This window comes from Hirundo rustica, chromosome 10, assembly GCF_015227805.2.
Source record: "Hirundo rustica isolate bHirRus1 chromosome 10, bHirRus1.pri.v3, whole genome shotgun sequence".
In the NCBI taxonomy this organism is placed as follows: Eukaryota; Metazoa; Chordata; class Aves; order Passeriformes; family Hirundinidae; genus Hirundo; species Hirundo rustica.
In genome coordinates this window covers 20,170,642-20,188,213 of record NC_053459.1, presented here as the reverse complement: position 1 = coordinate 20,188,213, position 17,572 = coordinate 20,170,642, and the positions used below count along the sequence as shown (strand labels likewise).

The window sequence follows — 17,572 nt, the reverse complement described above, 5'->3', positions numbered from 1 at the left end:
CGACCTCCCCTCCTTTCCCATGGTGGGCTTTTCGTCTGCCAAAAGTGTTCCTGCTTTCCATGGGAGGAGATGATCCCCCTATTAGGCCAGCTGAAATAGCTGACAAAAGCAGGGTTTATTTCTGAGGTGTTTCAGGGCATTTCTGTGTACGAAGTTAGGCTCTCTCCCCCCATCCCAGTTCTGTAGTTGGTCTCCCAAAATATCTCATTGTCTCATTGAAACCTTTCCATGATCAAATGTTACACAGGCATGGGTATGGAAACTCAATTTTTTCAGTTTGAGGGAGATTTTAATATTTGCATGAAACTGCTGATATTGAGAGGTTTGCACTATGTCGGTTTAAGATGTTTCAACTACAAATGAAGTATTCTGATGCTTTCTGATCCATACCTTTCTCCACTCAATGTCTCTGTTTAGTACCTTCTTATTCCAGACCTCCTTCAGCTCTTCAGTTTTACTTGATTTTGAAATTTTTGCCCATCAGTACTTCTGTTTTTCAATGATTCCTTTAACTACACACCAATTTAGTTTGTTGTGTCTAGTTCACACTCTAATATCTGCTTGGACTTTTAACAGTTTCTTTCTTGTGGAATGATTGCCCAGATATAATAATATGTACATGTAATTTTGTAGTACATGTTCTTGAAGAAGCTTGCTTTTTTCTTTCTTTTTGCCTTTTTTTTTTTTTTTTTTTTCATTATTGTAAGCACAAAACAGGAGCTGCTTATCTAAATCAGTTGCTTTAAGCTGTGTGGTAGAGATTTCCATTTTTGTGTTCGTTTTATGAAGGAGGGAAATCTAATTTTTCATTGCTCTTCCCTTTCTGTTGTTTAAGATGGAAGCTACAGGCAACATCGACCGAACCTCACAACACTGTTGGTACAACCAATTTCTGCAGTGCTTGCCAGAAAACTTCTTTCCCTTCCTGAGGACACTGCCCAAAAAGACAGGTGTACACCCCTCCAAGTACCAGCTGCAGGTAATGCTCTTCAAATACACCTCACCCACGGAACGTTCCTCACGGACTCCAAATCCCCTTTCTACAACTGTACAACCAGGAGGTTTAGCTGGTTATGGGTGTGTTTTGCTTAGATGCTTTCTAGGAGGGGCTATGAACAGTCTAAAAATTATGCTCCTTAAATCTGATAGATGGAAGTTATGGTTAAAAAAAAAAAAAAAAAAATAGAAGGCATTTAGCACCAATTATTAATATTGACTTGGAACCTCCTCTGTGTGGATGCCATCACTAGGGAGGCTTTGTTAGTGCTGCAGTATGATTGGTTTAGGCCTCGCTGTACTCCTAATAATTTTAACATCAAGGCATCAGTAATAGCTATGTTATTCCGTGGGGCTTTTTTTCCTGTTTCTGGAATAATAATACTTAAATTCTAAATGTGTCTCTGTCTTTCTTAAGTTGTCTATTCTATAGAATAAACAGTGTATTGTTACCTGAAGCTTCAGGCGGCTTTTTCTCTGAGTTTTACCAGGGAAACAGGCATCATGATTAGATCAAAATACCTTGAGTAGAGCCAGATGAATGCATTCGTAGTATCTCCCTAGAAATAATGCCATTAGCAAAGTCACACAGATTATTGCTTGAAAACACTGATTGCTGATATAGGAGGGAAAAAAAAGTAACACCGTTCTTGCAGAAAAGATACTGCACAGTGTTTCAGCGAAGGAACATCTGCCAGGGAACATTCTAGATGAGGTGCATGTTTAAACAATAATTCTTCAGTAAATAGCCTTCAGTTTTGTTTTGTACCTGTCCACCTTTCACCAGGAAAAAATGGTTATAATTTCGTTATAATGCCCTTTTAAATAAATTGCTTTGAAACTGTAAACTTGGAAAGGAGGAGGCAAATTAATTTAGCCACTGTATCCCGTGCTACACACAGTGATGATAACAGTAAAAACAAATTTTAAGGGCAACCAATGTACTATCATGTGCTGTATCCCTTGTTTATTGCTTTTGGAAAGATACTGTGGAATAGGAGTACAGTACAACAAGTCATTAAAAAGGTTGATTAATTTTATGATTTATGTTAGCATTTGTAGTTATGCATACTAAAAAGGAAGGCAGAAGACCTCATGCTTCATGGCTTAAGCTGTTGTGGTTAGGCAGGACAATTGTTCTCCATGCATGGCTGAATAGATATTTAAAAAATGAACTTTTAATTTTAAAAGTTATTGTCCCCACAACCAGTGGAAAAGGGGGAAAGGACATTTTGGAAGGAACAAGTGCTTAACCATTCCAGGTAGGATGCATGAAGCTAGTTAGTATTGAAGGAATTTTCAACAGCTGAAATGCCTGGAGCAAAGCCTGAATTTGGGCTGGAAAATGACACTCATTTTAGAAAGATAAAAGGCTGCACAGTGTCTGTTTCTTGGAAAGCTTTGTCTGGAGGCTGCAGGACAGAATCACCCTAAAGGGCAGCTTATTCTCCTTTTTCTGTGACAGGTGTGGCATGTCTGTTTTATTTCCCTGAGAAGACAGGAATTCTGTGAGAGGAGAATTTCTGAAAAGAAGGAATATTCCAAGCCAGCAGTCTAGTGAGAGCCAGTCCATGGCTGGTTTACTCTGGGTGAACACAAGAGCTTGTGTGTGATTTCATGTAAAGCTTCTGAACCACAGTACTCCATGGGGGATTTTTTTAAAAAGCCTAAATTTACTGAGAAAATATGGACTATAAGAAGAAGCCTTGTATAATTCTGTGATTTATTATGGTATATTTTTCCTTGAATAGTGAAGCTGCTGATGTTCTGGAGCAAAGAGTTCAGTAGCAGCCTTAATGTAAGAGATGAAAGACTGGTCTTATGATAAGAGATGGTGCATAAGTATTTAAGACTAGTAATAGCTGGGGAGATAATGCTGAGGACAGCAATGCGTTTGAGAAGAGTGAAGGTTGAATTTGCAGTCTTCCTGTTGATTTGAAGAAGCTTAAGAGAGATTTCACTTCTGACGTAGGACTCATCACTTATCTGTCAAAAGAGGTGAATGAGCAATTCAGATGATTGGTTGGCTTAAAATTTGTTAGGATAAAATGATCATCATTCTCTCATCATTATGTTTCAAAAAGCTGAACAGCAGATTCATCAGTAATGATTAAACATTTATATATAGTTTTCTCACATTGCTGCTTTTTTTCCCCTTAGCCTTGCAGTTTTCAAGAGACAAAATGTGACAAGAGGGAGTGGGAGGATGGAGGCAAACATCCCTCACAGATTGAGTGCTCAGGACCTACAAAGCAAATAGAGGGAACTGAAATAAGCTGTTAATTTTGTGTTAGATGAAGTCAGTAATTAGATTTGCTTTTCGTTTGGTATGGTATGTTATTGTTAATCCTCATCAATCTGAAATTCTGTGTTCCCATGAACTTTTTCTCAAAGACAGGCAATTAGAAGAATTTTCAGAGTGAACTTCTATAGAGGGACTGTAAACTTTTGAAGCTTCCTTTTTTTTTGTAAAATCTTACCAGGATATTTGCTAGAACATTGTGAAGGGTGTTGTAAAACTAAAACACTCCTATAAACATAAATGAAGAAAGTCCTGCTGTGTACAGTGAACTGCCTTTGCTGTTAAGTTTCCCACTATTTGGGAGATTGCAGTAATGTACAAATTACCCCTTTTCAATTACACTCTTGAGTATTTAATGTAAATCTATCTAAGGGCAATTAATTTACAAAGAGTTTTTTGACACTAATGACCATATATTTTGGTTTGAATGGCAATTCTGGTATTTAAACACATTAGTGTTACGTGTGTAATTTTTCCCTTTGGCTTTAAGTGTCGGTTTTCATGCTCAACCTGATTAATGTCTGAGAAGAGAGAAGATGACAAAGATCCCAGGATTTCAGTAGTGATCAGTCTCCAGGTGTCTGGAGACATCCTGTTCTGTGGCTCATCCTGCTCTTCCATTCTTCTCCACATTTCTGTTGCTGGTCAGTCCTGGAGATAAGGGCTCGATGGTCAGTTGGTGTGACCTGGTGTGGCTGAGCAAAACAAGCTCACTTGGGAGGAAGTGTAATGCAAGTGATCTCACTTCAACATCCAGTTTCTTACCTCCTCCTAATGCCCTTTTCCTGTGCAATAGGTGTAATTTTTTTATACTTCAGATTCTAAAATTATAAAGCCATAGCATGAATAGTTTAAGTAATTTGAATGATATCAAACACTGTGTGAGTAATAGAGCCAGGTATACAAAGACTCCCAGCATTCTGCTGCAGACAGTAAAATTACTCAGATCAAAACGCTTTTCTCGGTAGAGTCTTTTGATCTTTCGTAACCTTTTTTTTAGTCTACAAAATACAGTCACTGATCAATAGTGAATCATCACAGTGACTGCAGTGCAGAGCTCTGTTTTAGGCTGCAAACAAATCTACCTCCTGTGACAAAATGGGTGAGTGGAACAGAAAACCAGAACTGACTGGTACAGAAAAGGTTTGCAGCACAACAAAATAAATTTCTGTAGGACTTTGAACATCAAATGTAGGACATTTGAACATTTTATGTAGTTCCACATGTCAGATGATCATTATACTGACTTCATAGTCAACCCTGATCATGTGAAATTTGAGTCATTAATTATCCGCAAGGAATAATTGGAAGAGTCTGTTGCTTTCCTTGTTATACGATTCCCATCCAAGATAAATAAAATTCTCCGCCAAGTGCTGCACTAGTGCAAATCAAGCCTGTCTTCTTTTCAGTCAGAGGAAGGGCAAGGAGTGATAAAGGATATATATTTCCTCCTGTTAACCTACAGCCTTGTGATAATGTTATATGTGTTTCTCCTTCGTAGTTTGCTACCTGTCAGAGAAAATAAAGACTGCCATATTTAATAAACTCCGGCTGGGCCACCTCACACTATGATATCAATATGCAAACAATACCATAATTTCTGGGTATTTGGACATGCTAAACATGAATCCAAGGAAGCAAATAGAGAACGATGCCAGCAGATTGTGTGGCAGTGCGTGTTACTGTATCTACCAAATCTGGAGTCATTGTACATAACAGCAGAAATATAACAAAGTTCTGCAGATGTCTCTTACTGGCATTTGAAAGAGGAACAAGTTAAATAGGGAACTCTGATCTAATTCAGACATCCTGTATATGAAAACTTACAGACATTTATACCAATCCTCTCAGATTTTTTTTCATGATCACTTTAAATTCTCTTCTTTTTTTAAACAGTTCATTCAAAGAATGAAGCATTTTTTATGTATCTTCCCTTTACTCCCACCTGAAGCCTTGAGAGTTTATCTACCAGAATTGTAAACTTGTTGTAAAGATATTGTAAAGAATTGTAAAATTGTTATAAAGATATATTTTCAGAATTCTGTCCTGTGCCAGTGTTATCCTGTGTGATGCTTTGCTTTTGATTGCTATAAAGCAGGTAAAGAGTGAAAGTAGTGTGAGGTTGTGAAATTCAGCTATACCATCTGAAGCGTTTTCAGCTCTCTTTGAAGTTGACTGTGACACATTTATTCTGTATCACATTAGGCCATCCTAGTTTAGAGCCTCCTTAAAGGACTTTATTCTAGGTATTTCTTATTTCAAAAACTCTTCATCTGAAGAGTTTTATTTCTGGATTCCTCATTGTAGGTCAAAAAAGATGTTCAGATACCAAGGAGTTTGTTCATTAGCTCTTAATACTAAGATTAGGCTTGGAGACGCGAAGATCTATGAATATTGGTTCAAAAAGGAGAGTAAGTTGTCAGTAGGCAACATAGTTGATTAATCAAGTAGAAATTAGGGAAGAATTTTAGGGATATCCAATTTAGATCATGTATTGTTTATACACAAAAAAAAAAGTGAAGGCTTTTCGTTGCAAGGACATCTGTCTAGGAGTTCTGACATGTTCCTGTACAAATAGTTTTATGCCTCAACAATACTGTACATTGCATAGATTCAGTATTGGTTTTTGCATATGTAATTTTATAGTACCACACAATATTTTTCTGAGATTATTTACATGATTAAGTATATACTATTTTATATTTATTCACTTTTCTGTGTATACCATGTTGCATGTAGTGTTTTTTGTGAGTCCTGCTGTGATGCGTGTGATGATTATATTTCTTCACTTAAAGTTCTGAGTTCGAACTTGAAAACTGTCATAAAATGCATAGTAAATAAGGTTTCCCACTCAAATCGACATGAATTGTATTGTCAAGTGCAGTTTTATGCTGATTACTTCAGCTGAATTAGTGTCCCCTAAGTCACATGAGCATGGATGTTTGATGATGTTTGAATTCTCCAGTTCAGTTGGGATTTCAGACAGATTCATATTTATTCAGATGTTGATTTCAACAGGAAGTGTCTCAAAAACTGCATTACTGCATTACTTTAAGTTATTTAATGTATAGCAGTCTACTGAAATAACTTTGTGTTTTATGATCCAGGAGTTATTCTGCTGAAAACCTTGAATTCAGGTAATACTTGAGTTTTCTATACTGCAGTTAAGTTTGCAGGTAGAGAATTTTTTGTCAATGATTAGCAAAAATGTTGTCAAATGAGCCCAATTTTTAAACATGAGTCCCTAAAGATGCTTTATAAAATCCAATACTGAGATGTTCAGAAAACTATCTTATGATAGGTGTTTAGCATGATTAGGATTCAAGCAAACGTTTAACCAATGTGTTTGAACATGAGGCTCAAGCTCATACTCCTCTATGCATGAGCTTGGGACAAAGTTAAAAGCAAAAAGAAAAAAAAAAAAAAAAAAGAAACAAGCAAACAAGCCTAACTGATGTTCTTTTAACATAATTACTGCAAATAGAAGGTTTTTCACATCTGAAGTACTAAAATTGTCAGTTAAATGAGAAGGAAAATAGCTGTGGATTTCTCAAAATAACTATGTAAATGTGACAGGAGAAGGTAGTCGTTTGGTATGAGATCATTTAAAAATTCCAAATCAGGAAAGAAATAAATTTAAAAAATAACAGTAAATATGTTTGCGCTCTTCTATTCCAGAAGCAGCTTTTAGCGTACATAAAGAGAATGTATCCTGAGTAATGTTAAGGTAAAGTCGCCTCATAGCCTTCCAGAGAATGTAGGGGGAAGAAAAAAAAATTAAAAAAAGGAGAAAGTTGTCAAGATCCTTAAAATACAGCATTAGGGCAAGAGGTTTGTTGTCAGAACTGTTTAGAGGGGATTAAATTTTGCTTCTGCTCTATACTCCAAAGAGTGGTTTCAGCCTTTTCATCTGGTGTTCTAAGCATTTAAGCCTAAGTCACTTAAGCTGACTACTGAGTTACATGACTATTAGCTCAAGTATCTGATTTTAGAATATGGGTATTGCCAGGAGTTAATTTTCTGTGTCTTTATTGTCAGTTGGAGACTGGATAGCTGATGTTGATTAAAGAAAAACAGTGAAGTCAGTTGTCTTCAAAAGGATTTATCTTCTTTTTGTCTGAGAAGGGGCCTAAAGGAACAAACATCTAAAGTATTGTAGGAAAAGGAAAGGAAATCAGTTTTGACTTTAAAATCTCTTTTTTTTTAAGAAGAATAAATTTGCTCTAGGGTGGTTGTAGGTGAGAAATAGCAGCAAGAAGTAACTTGCATAGGTTAGATGAAATTTAAGCTGCTTAATCAACATAGATGGCTTGAGCTGTTTTCACTTGTTTTAAAAGACTCTTTTGGAATCCTTTGGACTATTTTTTAATTTTTTTTTTTCTAATTCTAAAATAATATCTGTGGATTTATTGAACAAACATGATTCATTTACATGGCATTAAAAAATCTTACAGTGACTTACATCAGAAGAGCAAAGTTGATTACGTGACAAATCAAAACATTAACATGCTGTGATTGATTGTTTCAAAGTCATGTGCCAGGGTTTATTTTTAATTAACTGCTTGGCTTGCATTTTTCTTACTGCTTCGTTCAATCAAAGCCAGAATTGTCATAGAGGAGACACATCTGTTGATAACAGAAGAGGTTTTTTCTCAATAAAAAAATAGAATAACTATTGCTAATTATTTTTTTTAAGCAACCGCTAGCAGTTGGCTTGCTTTGTTTAAATACCAGTAAAGACTAGTGAATTAAAATATATTGTATTTTATTTTTAGAAAATTTTAAAGTAAATTTACGAAATTATTACTGAAGGACAGTAGTGATGTGTTGGTTTTGTTTCACACGTTGCAGTAAACTGCCCTCTCCCATATTCTGTGCATTCCAGGAAACAAAGCCTGGGCAGAAACTGTTACTAATAGATCCACGGTGGGATAATAGCCTGGGACACAGAGAGCAGAATCATCTGTGGAATATTTTAATTTTGGTGGAGCATTCATGGGTGGAGGAGAATCTCCCTGCAGGTCTGGGGTCAGGCACTGATTCTTGTCACACAACTGCTATTTTTTAAGTTCAAACAGTTAAAGACATTTTCATTTCTCTCAGATAGAAGTTATGACCTTTCAGACCAGCTTGATATTAACACAGTCTGTTATCATGCAAATGAAACATTTGGAAGGTGTCAGCAGCTCCCCATGGTTGGTTGCTTGGTTTCCACTGTCACAAATTGCAGGAACTCGGGTTGTTGCTGTGTCCCACCTTCTTTTAATCTCTTTAAACTCAGATATTCGCTCTACTCTGGCTTTGTTCTGTGCTACTGTCTCAACTGGCATGGCAGTACTGGCAAGCTCCTTACATTTTAGCAGCTTTTGAAATTGTTCTGCCTTTGTATTTGCCCCATTTCCTCATCTGGTGCCAGCTAACCCAAAAACCCTGGCTCCTGTTGGCATACGTTCACGAGAGCATCCCCAAAGGCTCTGCTGGCAAAGCTGTGGGGAGGTCTGACTGTTCCCATCTGATTTAACACAGGGGCTTTTCTCCAGAAGAAAATGTAATATAAACCAGGTATAATTTTGTGAATGTTATTGATAGATTGACCTAGGTAAAGGATTAGGTGAGAAAAACCTAGAAAGATTAAGGCAAATTTTGTTATCACAGAGTTATGTAAATCCTGCTCTTTTAAATTTTTTTTTGTTGTATTCTGGCAGCATTTTTTGAGTGAATTCAGTGATCTTTTAACTCTAGGAGCTGAGATCTCTTTTGAGATTCCATCTTTGAAACGTGCTGCTAAAATGGGGCTAAGAAAATAATGTCATATTTCATGTTTTAATCTGTGGTTCCTATTCAGGTCTGGGGTTTTTTAACCTTCTTATTTTTAATTTTTTTAATGTATGTGGAATTTATATCTTCAGCTTGTATGTTTCTTGGCTGGGTAACTAAGTTCAACATTTTCTCTTTTTTTCATCTTTTAACAGGTAAAAAAACAATCAGCCTGAACATTCAGTCTGTCACAACTTACAAGACAATTTCTAATGTCATTGGATACCTAAAAGGAGCTGTATTTCCTGGTAGGAATCCCTTTGTCATTTGTATTGATTATTTGTTTCACGATGGGTGGGAGTCATAGCTGGGATCAGGATCCTATTTTTCCAGACAATTCACTAATACAGAGGAAAGAGCAAGACTTTTTTGTACTCATTTTGTGATTTATGACAAGACAGCATGGGGGCTAAACAGAGAATGAGCTGAAGGGGATATTGTAGTTACAAAAAGCATATTTTTACACAAGCAGCACGTGTTGCAGATGGACCACCGAGAGTATCAGTAGTTTGTACCAAGTAACTGTGTTATGGTTTTAATTTTAATATGGTTTTAACATTTGCTGCAACCTTATTTTGTGTCTCAATTATGCCTTAAGCTGGTTTTATACAATTCTATGAATAATAATTACTGTTCTATATGTCTGATGGTTAAGCAATAAGGCTCTAAGTGCAACTGGGACATAAATCACAGCCCCCCTCTGTCCTTTGATGCTGTACACAAATAATCTCATAATCAGGATATCATAGGACCATTTTGAGATTATTTTGGTAGTGAATTTACCCAAAAGGTGAAGGGTTTCTGCAGCGTGAATGAATGCTGTTGCTGGTTTCTTAAATAGTGTAAACAATTCCTGATGAGCAGATGATCAAAACATCATCATGCTTGCCTTAATACTCCTTTATTAGGTTATGAAGAAAGAATAGAAATTTATTTACAGTCCCTTAGGAGGTGGGCCAGTCATTTCATATTTTAAGTAATGGAATGAAGAAGGTGAAGAAAATTTTATTCCTGTTAGTGAAATAACGACTTAGTTTTGTGCATGCAGAACTGTGTATTTCTCACCAGACTATTTGTTTGTTTAAAGCAACAGAGGAAACAATTAGCAAAACGAATTTAATTTCTATGAAGGATTTAATTTTCTTCAAGAACTTGAAGTTAGCAGTCTGCTGTTATTAATGTTTTGTAAATAGCTGTCATGGAGTTGGAAAGGCAGAAACTGCCATGTTTAGACGTTTTGTCTTCTGAATTGTGAAACAGAGGCAAGAAAAATATTTAAAAACGTGCTTCATTTTCTGTTTAAGGGGCCCTCTATCTTTTCTGTACCTGAACCTTTCATCTTATTATGACCTTTTTAATCAGAAACTACTTTTTGGAGGTTTGCCAGTATACGCTGAACTTTAGGAATCTAAGGATATGTAAATAAGTCAGTAGCAGTGCCCAGATGGCAGCAGTTTGTCCCATGGATGTCTGACTCAACAAGAGCCATAACAACTGTCCCCTAGTAGAGGCACAAGTTAAATGTCTAATGCACTGTAATATTTTGTACAGAATCAGTGTTAAACCTTTGTTTCTTTCTCTGCCCTTCCTGTTTGACACTGCACTCCTTCCTCCTCAGCTGCTTTGAATCTTGCTATTTTCATGGCATTGATTCTCTGTCATTTTTGATGGGGTTTTGCTCATTTCATATACATTAAATATTCACCTTTATGTTCACAGAAGTGCAGAAAGAAGGCAAAATTTATCTTTAGTGCTTAATGAAAGAGCGCGGGGCATCACCAAGGGTGGAATTTATTTCTTTTTGCTTAAAATCCACCTGACACAGACATATAGACAAGCACATCTCTGTAATGGTGACCTTGGCTGGCATTAGATCTGAGGAAGTAAGAACGAGCATCTGAAGTGTAACTAAAATGTTAAAATATTTAGGAGCGGATGAAATGTGATAGTTGGTAGCATTTTAAAACCAGAAAAACGTAACACTGATCTTACATCTCTATTGGACATGTTATCCATCTTCAGATGGGATGTTTAACAAGAAAAGACAGGATAAAGAGACTCTTTTTAATCATAAATCCCTGTTGTCCAGCCCATCACTAACCTGAACACCATCCTATCTTACCATCTTCAAAGGTATCTGATCGATATTTTTTTTCTCTATCTCTAGTTCTTTCTCTTTTTTTTTCTTTTTTTTGCCATGTGATTCTGAGAAAGGACAGCTGCTGCCTCTGCAAGCATGACCATCCTTCCTCCTATGCTTTTCCTGTAGTCATTTGCTTTAGGGTATTGCCTCTGTTTGAGGGAGAGATGTGCAAAGATGAAGAATTTCAAAGGGGGCACCAGCTGTTATGTTTTGCCCCTGCTCATTCAGCTGGCATCTCCAGCAGTAAGTTGATGCTTGTGGCTCCTTCTCCATCAAAATATCCTGCATTATTTTAATAAAGTCTCGCTCCTCTCACATCATCTGTTCACAGGCTAAACAGAAATTATTATCCAGGCAAGCATTGATCCTGTCTGATCCCTGTGTGCTACTGGCACTTCCTTTAATGACCTAGAGGTGTGTAAGGCCATTCATTTTGGTTCCTAATTCCTGTCATTGAATGAGTTGAAGATCCTATGTTTTTGCATTGTCAGTGCAGCCTATAATTAAGTCTTTCATGGTGCAATGCACAAGTTGCCAAATTATGTGATTTATATTTCACTTTGTTACATGAAATTATTATGTAAGTCTAGATTGACACTTGGCATATCTGTTTTTAGAAAGAAAGTCTTGTTCCCATATCTACACACCCCCAAGCAGCTGATTTAAAATATTGTGTTATAGGTACATAACAGATCCTCTCTTTGTATAGCATTTCTGATTCCTTGTTAAACAACACGTTCAAATGTTTTGTTGAACAATGCTGGTAAAACTCCAGTTTGATAGAGAATGCTTTTATAATCAAAGTGTTCCATTAATTTTGTTTCCAGGCAGCAGTCACTGCAAAACCTATCACCAAATAGATATTTTAATTTTATAAGCAAATGCAAAATGTGGGCAACTATCTCTTGCTGCGTTGTGATCAACTGGCAGCAAGTCAATGAGTTCACCTGGTTAAAGAAAGAAAAAGAAAACTTTTGCACTTTTTGGAGCCCAAATTACACTCAGGGATTGCTGTGGGTCTGGCATCACTGTTCTTCACTGTTGAGAACTGTTCTTCTGCTGTCTGTTGGTATCCAGAAATAGGGAGAGAGCGCCTCTAGATCTGGGCCAGAAGACTTTATACAAAATATCAGAGCAAAACCAGTAAACAATCCTTCAGAGAGGGTTGTGGATTCATCTCGCACAGAATGTCTAATAGTTTAACATTCAGAACAACTCTGCTTTGGCTTCTTGACAGGCCTCAGTCACACCAGTCAGTCGTGTCATTTCATAACGCATCATCCCTTCTGGAGTAAAATAAGGGGTTGTTTTCCCTTCTGAGTGGTATTAGGGTTAGGTATAATGCCTTGGGAGATGAAGATTTAATTTTATTTCTCTGGAAAAAAATGTTTGGTTTTGGGGTTTTTTTGTGAGTAATCAGAGGCATATTCTCTATTTCAGGTTGAAACTCCTTGCTTTTCATTCTATAAAATGCTTCCTTCCAGCATTAACCCAGCTACTAGGTGTGACTTACCATTTCTGTATCATTCATTATCTCTATCCCTCTGCCATGTCTTCTCTCTAAACCCGCAGTCCAGGTATCTTAATGTCTCCTTCCAGGGAAGGCTAAGTCCTGATCTCTAATCTGCTTGCCAGCTGCTCCACTGCTGTTTCTGCCATGTCTTTTTTGAGATAGGGTGGTGAGCACTGAACACAATCTTCCAGGTGAGGGAGTACTAATACTTTGTGTATTTTATTTATGTTTCCTATTGTACTGCCACACCTTTTTTTTTTTTTTTTTTTCCCTTTTTTTTTAAATGCTGATGTGTATTGAAGATCATTTCCTGCTTATTATTTTGGGTTTTTTTCATAACACTCTATTGTGAGCATGATTGTCTATATGACCTAGTCCTGGCTGTAAAAATGGTCAGTATCAGATCTAGAAAGAGAGCAATAAGCAGATAAGGAAGGCAAGGGCATGGGGATTAATTTAGAAAACTGTATACATATATTTATTTACTAGTTCATTTTAAAGTAGTACTCACATTTTTATGTATAATTCTTGTATGATTGTCTTGCCTATCATCATATACATTTTCGTTGACAGCTTTGTGTTGCATTACTGACGTTACACACTACTAATACAGTTTATTTTTAGGGTTGCTTGCAATTCTTTTAATCTGAGTATCCAGGAAAAAAAAGTTTTTTGTTGTTGTTGTTTTTTGGGGTTTTTTTGTTGTTGTTGTTGTTTTTTTTTAATTCCTTATTTCAGACAGGTACATCATCATTGGAAGCCATCACAGCAGCTTGAGGGGTTATGGTGGGCAAGGCTGGGCCAGCAGCACTGCTGTCATCACAGCCCTGCTCCAAGCCCTGATGCCAAAGGTGAAGAGGGGCTGGAGGCCTGACAGGACCCTGCTCTTCTGCTCCTGGGGAGGAACAGCCTTGGGCAACGTCGGCTCCTACGAGTGGGCTGAGGTAAAACCATCTGGGGAGGACTCACAGACTGACGTGAGGATTCCTTCTGCTGCAGGCGTGGAAACAATGTGAAGTTACCACGTGGAAATAGGGCCTCATTGTCTGGTCTCTGAGGTCTGTGTTCATTCGTGTACTACGCAGCAAATCCAGGGAAAACGTCTATGGAGGCTGTTCCTGGGAATAATGAGGTGGCAGGACGTTGCCATGGCTGTGGAGGCTGCATATACAGCACCTCTGATTTCCCTCCCTAATTTATTGTAAAAGGGTATTGCCAGGGTTGGACAGAGGGAGGAAAACCTCAAAAAATTACATAGGCACAGAAGGAGCTTAAAGAGCTTTTTCACATTCTTGAGAGTTTAATGTTTAATAATTTTTCATCGATAGGCTTAGTGTGGGGAGAAGTGAATTAAGAGAGAAAGAAGAGAACCATGCTATGGTGTGCATTAATTAAATAAAACCTTGAAGAGTCTCCGTGGCTAGCGCTGATTCACTTCTCACAGATTTGTGCTAAGGAGTTGGATACAATCCGAAACAGACGATTCCTTGGGCTCTCATTTTCAGCAGAATGGGAATCAGCTGGTTGAAAGAAAATACCCCACAAAGTGTTGATGATTGTACATGGCTAAAAGAGACTTCAGGTCATAAATTAAAGGAGTAGGCGCTCCTCTAGGGAGAGAAATTCATGGCTGCTTCTCCAGCTCTAATGGTTCAATGAATTAAAACAGTAGATAAAATAAAGAGTTAATTGCTTTTTACCGTGCCTAAGAAGCAGCTAGCCCTCATTGAAATTTCATATTTCCAACACGATTATTCTTCAGAAACAAGAGGGGTTGAAAAAATCAAATTGAAAAGATCCAGGCTGGCAGCAAAATTTGTTTAGTTCCACTTCAAGTCAGCTTTGCATCAGATGTAATTGTGTTACACCCCTTCTGTTCAATATAAAGAGCCACTTCATGCAAAGAGGAACTCATTACTGAGAAGGCAAAGGGGATCCTTTTAAAAAAGAGATAATAATTGGAACCGTTTGTACATGCTATTTTTGTAGTCTAAAAAATAATAAAATGAAAACACTGGGAAAGTTATGCAATTCAAATCTGAATTTGGTCTCTAAATATGTGAGTGCATGTAACTGTTGATAATGATTGCTTTTGAAGTTTGTCTTCTGTCAGGCATAAGTTTAAAATGCCATCATATTGTTTCACAGTGTGTAATGTTTTCATTTTTGGCCTTACAAGTGTAGCAATTTTTAATTCCTCCCAGACCTGTTTGCATTTTCTTTAGATGATGTGTGAAATGGAATTATAACTTCTGCTGTATAGAGAAACAGCACTCCGATATCCTTTGAAGTTCATAAGAGAATATTGTAAGAAGCAGTAGTTAACTAATACTTGGGGGATCACAGAGGATGGAAATGTCGGGTGTAGTTTTCCTCTAGAAGCAGCAAAAAGAACAAAACCAGCCTTAATTATAATGATGCACAGTAGAGACCATTTTTCTGCTTGTGTTGTAGGATCTCAGGAGCGTTCTTCACAGAAATGTTGTGGCCTACGTCAGCCTCCATAATCCAGTCACAGGCAACTCAACTTTACACCCTGTTGCATCCCCTTCTCTTCAGCAGCTGGCAGCAGAGGTTAGAAATAAAATACTTGGTTTCACGTCTGGTTTTTACATGGTTGACCTGCTTAAGACCATTAGACAGCACTAAGTGGTTATTTTGTTAAAGAATTTTAACCTCACAAATGCACGTGAATGGTTTTCCGTTTTCCTTTTTTTTTTTTTTTTTTTTTTTTTTTTTTAAGTAAGCAGGTCAAATTTTAATTTAAAAAAGAATAGATTAAGAGATTGGAAGGGATAACTTACTTCACCTATTTGTTAGGCAAAGTCTGGCCATGCTTGCATGCCCTACAGCGTTTTTACCTTTTGGCAGCTTTAAAGTAACGTGGTTGTTATTCTTCAGCAGAGAGCACATTTTTTCTCATCCTAATCAGGTCTTTCCAGGCTGTTTCTCAATTTGCATTTAAACCTGTATATTTACCAGATGTAACATGACACACAGGGAGAGTGTTGCTCCTGCCATAATAAATGCTGTCTAAAGTGAGTGTGTCAGGTTCCGAGCTCAGCAGTGCCTGTGCAGCTCATCTGCAGTCAGAATATTCCACGGCTGCACTGCTGCAAGGGCACGTAGGCCTGAAACTAATGACCCTATTGCTGTTCCTGAGGTTTTTGAATTTATTGCAATATTTTACACGAATGGAAAATTGTGTAAGGCACATTCTAAATGACAAAACCAGTTTGAAGTGGTATGTGTAAAATGGAGTTCAGTTTCACTTCCATAAATTATGCTTTTTAGATGGTTTTTTTTGTAAGTTCGCCAAATGAATACTTATTCTGATGTTTCTTTGACTTGCCCCTGAAGCATTTGGTAGTAAACACTCCTCAGAGCTGCATCTTGGATTAAATGCAGTTTAAGACTGACCTGGCTTGGCAATTGTTCAACTAAGTTAGTGAAATGATATCAGTAAATTGCTTCTTAGCAATGTCTTAACCACTTCTTCTGTTCAGTGTTTAAGTGGTAATTTCCTCATGGGAAGAGTCTGATTTATTCTGTGTAAGTATTATGAAAAATGTTATGCAGCATAGTTTCAGAGGGAAAAACGCTTCCATTTGTGGAAAATTATTTATAATGTTATATATGTGAGTCTCCAGTGTTATGGATATGACAATTCAAATTTTATTATCAGTTTTAGCTGTTGTATTTGCAAGAAATACTGTCCTGAAAAGTTGCTAGCCTTTTGTTAACCTAGTGGTGTTGGTAGTTCTAGCTCCATTAAAACAAGTATTTTCCATTTAAGGGAATAAGTTTATTACATTAAGTCCTTGAGCTATTTGGTTTTTTTCTCATTTTATTTCTTTGATTCCGCGACACGATCCATGGCAGTGATCTCAAAACTAAATTGTCTGGAGCTTTGCCGCAGTCTCTTTATTATCTATTTGTCACTCTATTAGATTCTTCCATCCTAATAAATGCCATATTAGTATATTCATGCCCTCTGTTTTGAAAAGGAAGCAAACTTCTGCTTTATTACTGTGATGTTAAACAATATTTTATAATTCTTGTAAGAGCAGTTGTGTTCTGTTCAGCAGTATGGGAAGAGCTCCTCTTAGCAGCCTTGCACCTGTTAATTAATAAAACGTGACTAGAATGTAGTCTTTTTTTTTTTTTTTTTTTTTAACCAGTAACCACCTTCCACCTCACTTCTGATTCTTTAATTTTGAGAGTGCATCCCTTCTGCATGTTTATAAAGCCCCATTTAAAAAGTGAATTATAAAATGCCTGTAAGCATTTTATCTGTATGGCTATCTCTTCTGTAGGATATTATTATTTGTAATTAATATAACTGTCACACAGTTTGTGACATTAAAAAAGATTTATAGGAATTATTGCTTCCAAATGCTGGCTAGATTTCTGAATTCATGTCACATGTATTGACAGTGATGGGACAGCCCAGCACAGATCCTTGTTTGTTCCCATGGGTGCTCACTATTTCCCATGTGTCCAGAAGATTTTCTCTGGAAGACTGATCTGCTTATAAAGAATATTGATATTACTTCAGTACTTGCCAGGAAGACAATGTAATTACAGATTACCTGTAAGTTATGACAGTGCAAACGGGGTGAGGTGTGACTTTTTGGAGCTCATCTCATCTTGAAGAAATTGTGAGTCCATTCACATGAGATTCTTGCTTCCAGGTGGTGCAGGTTGCAAAGAAGAGCTTAAAAATTCCAACAAGAGTAAAGGATCATTTTAATTTGTGTGAGCTCTGAATATAGGTTAGAACAGAAATGTTTTTTTTTTC

General features: G+C 37.0%; 1 protein-coding gene across 8 annotated transcripts in view; it reads left to right on the top strand.

Moving 5' to 3' along the window:
* NAALADL2 (N-acetylated alpha-linked acidic dipeptidase like 2) overlaps positions 1-17,572 on the top strand; it is a 430,994-nt gene that overhangs the window by 326,463 nt on the left and 86,959 nt on the right. For all 8 annotated transcript variants that reach the window (XM_040074855.2, XM_040074854.2, XM_058422010.1 and 5 more), the window contains 4 exons: positions 836-979; positions 9,271-9,363; positions 13,510-13,715; positions 15,226-15,345. In XM_040074855.2, coding sequence (XP_039930789.1) covers positions 836-979; positions 9,271-9,363; positions 13,510-13,715; positions 15,226-15,345 — 563 coding nt within the window. The remainder of the gene's footprint in view (positions 1-835; positions 980-9,270; positions 9,364-13,509; positions 13,716-15,225; positions 15,346-17,572) is intronic.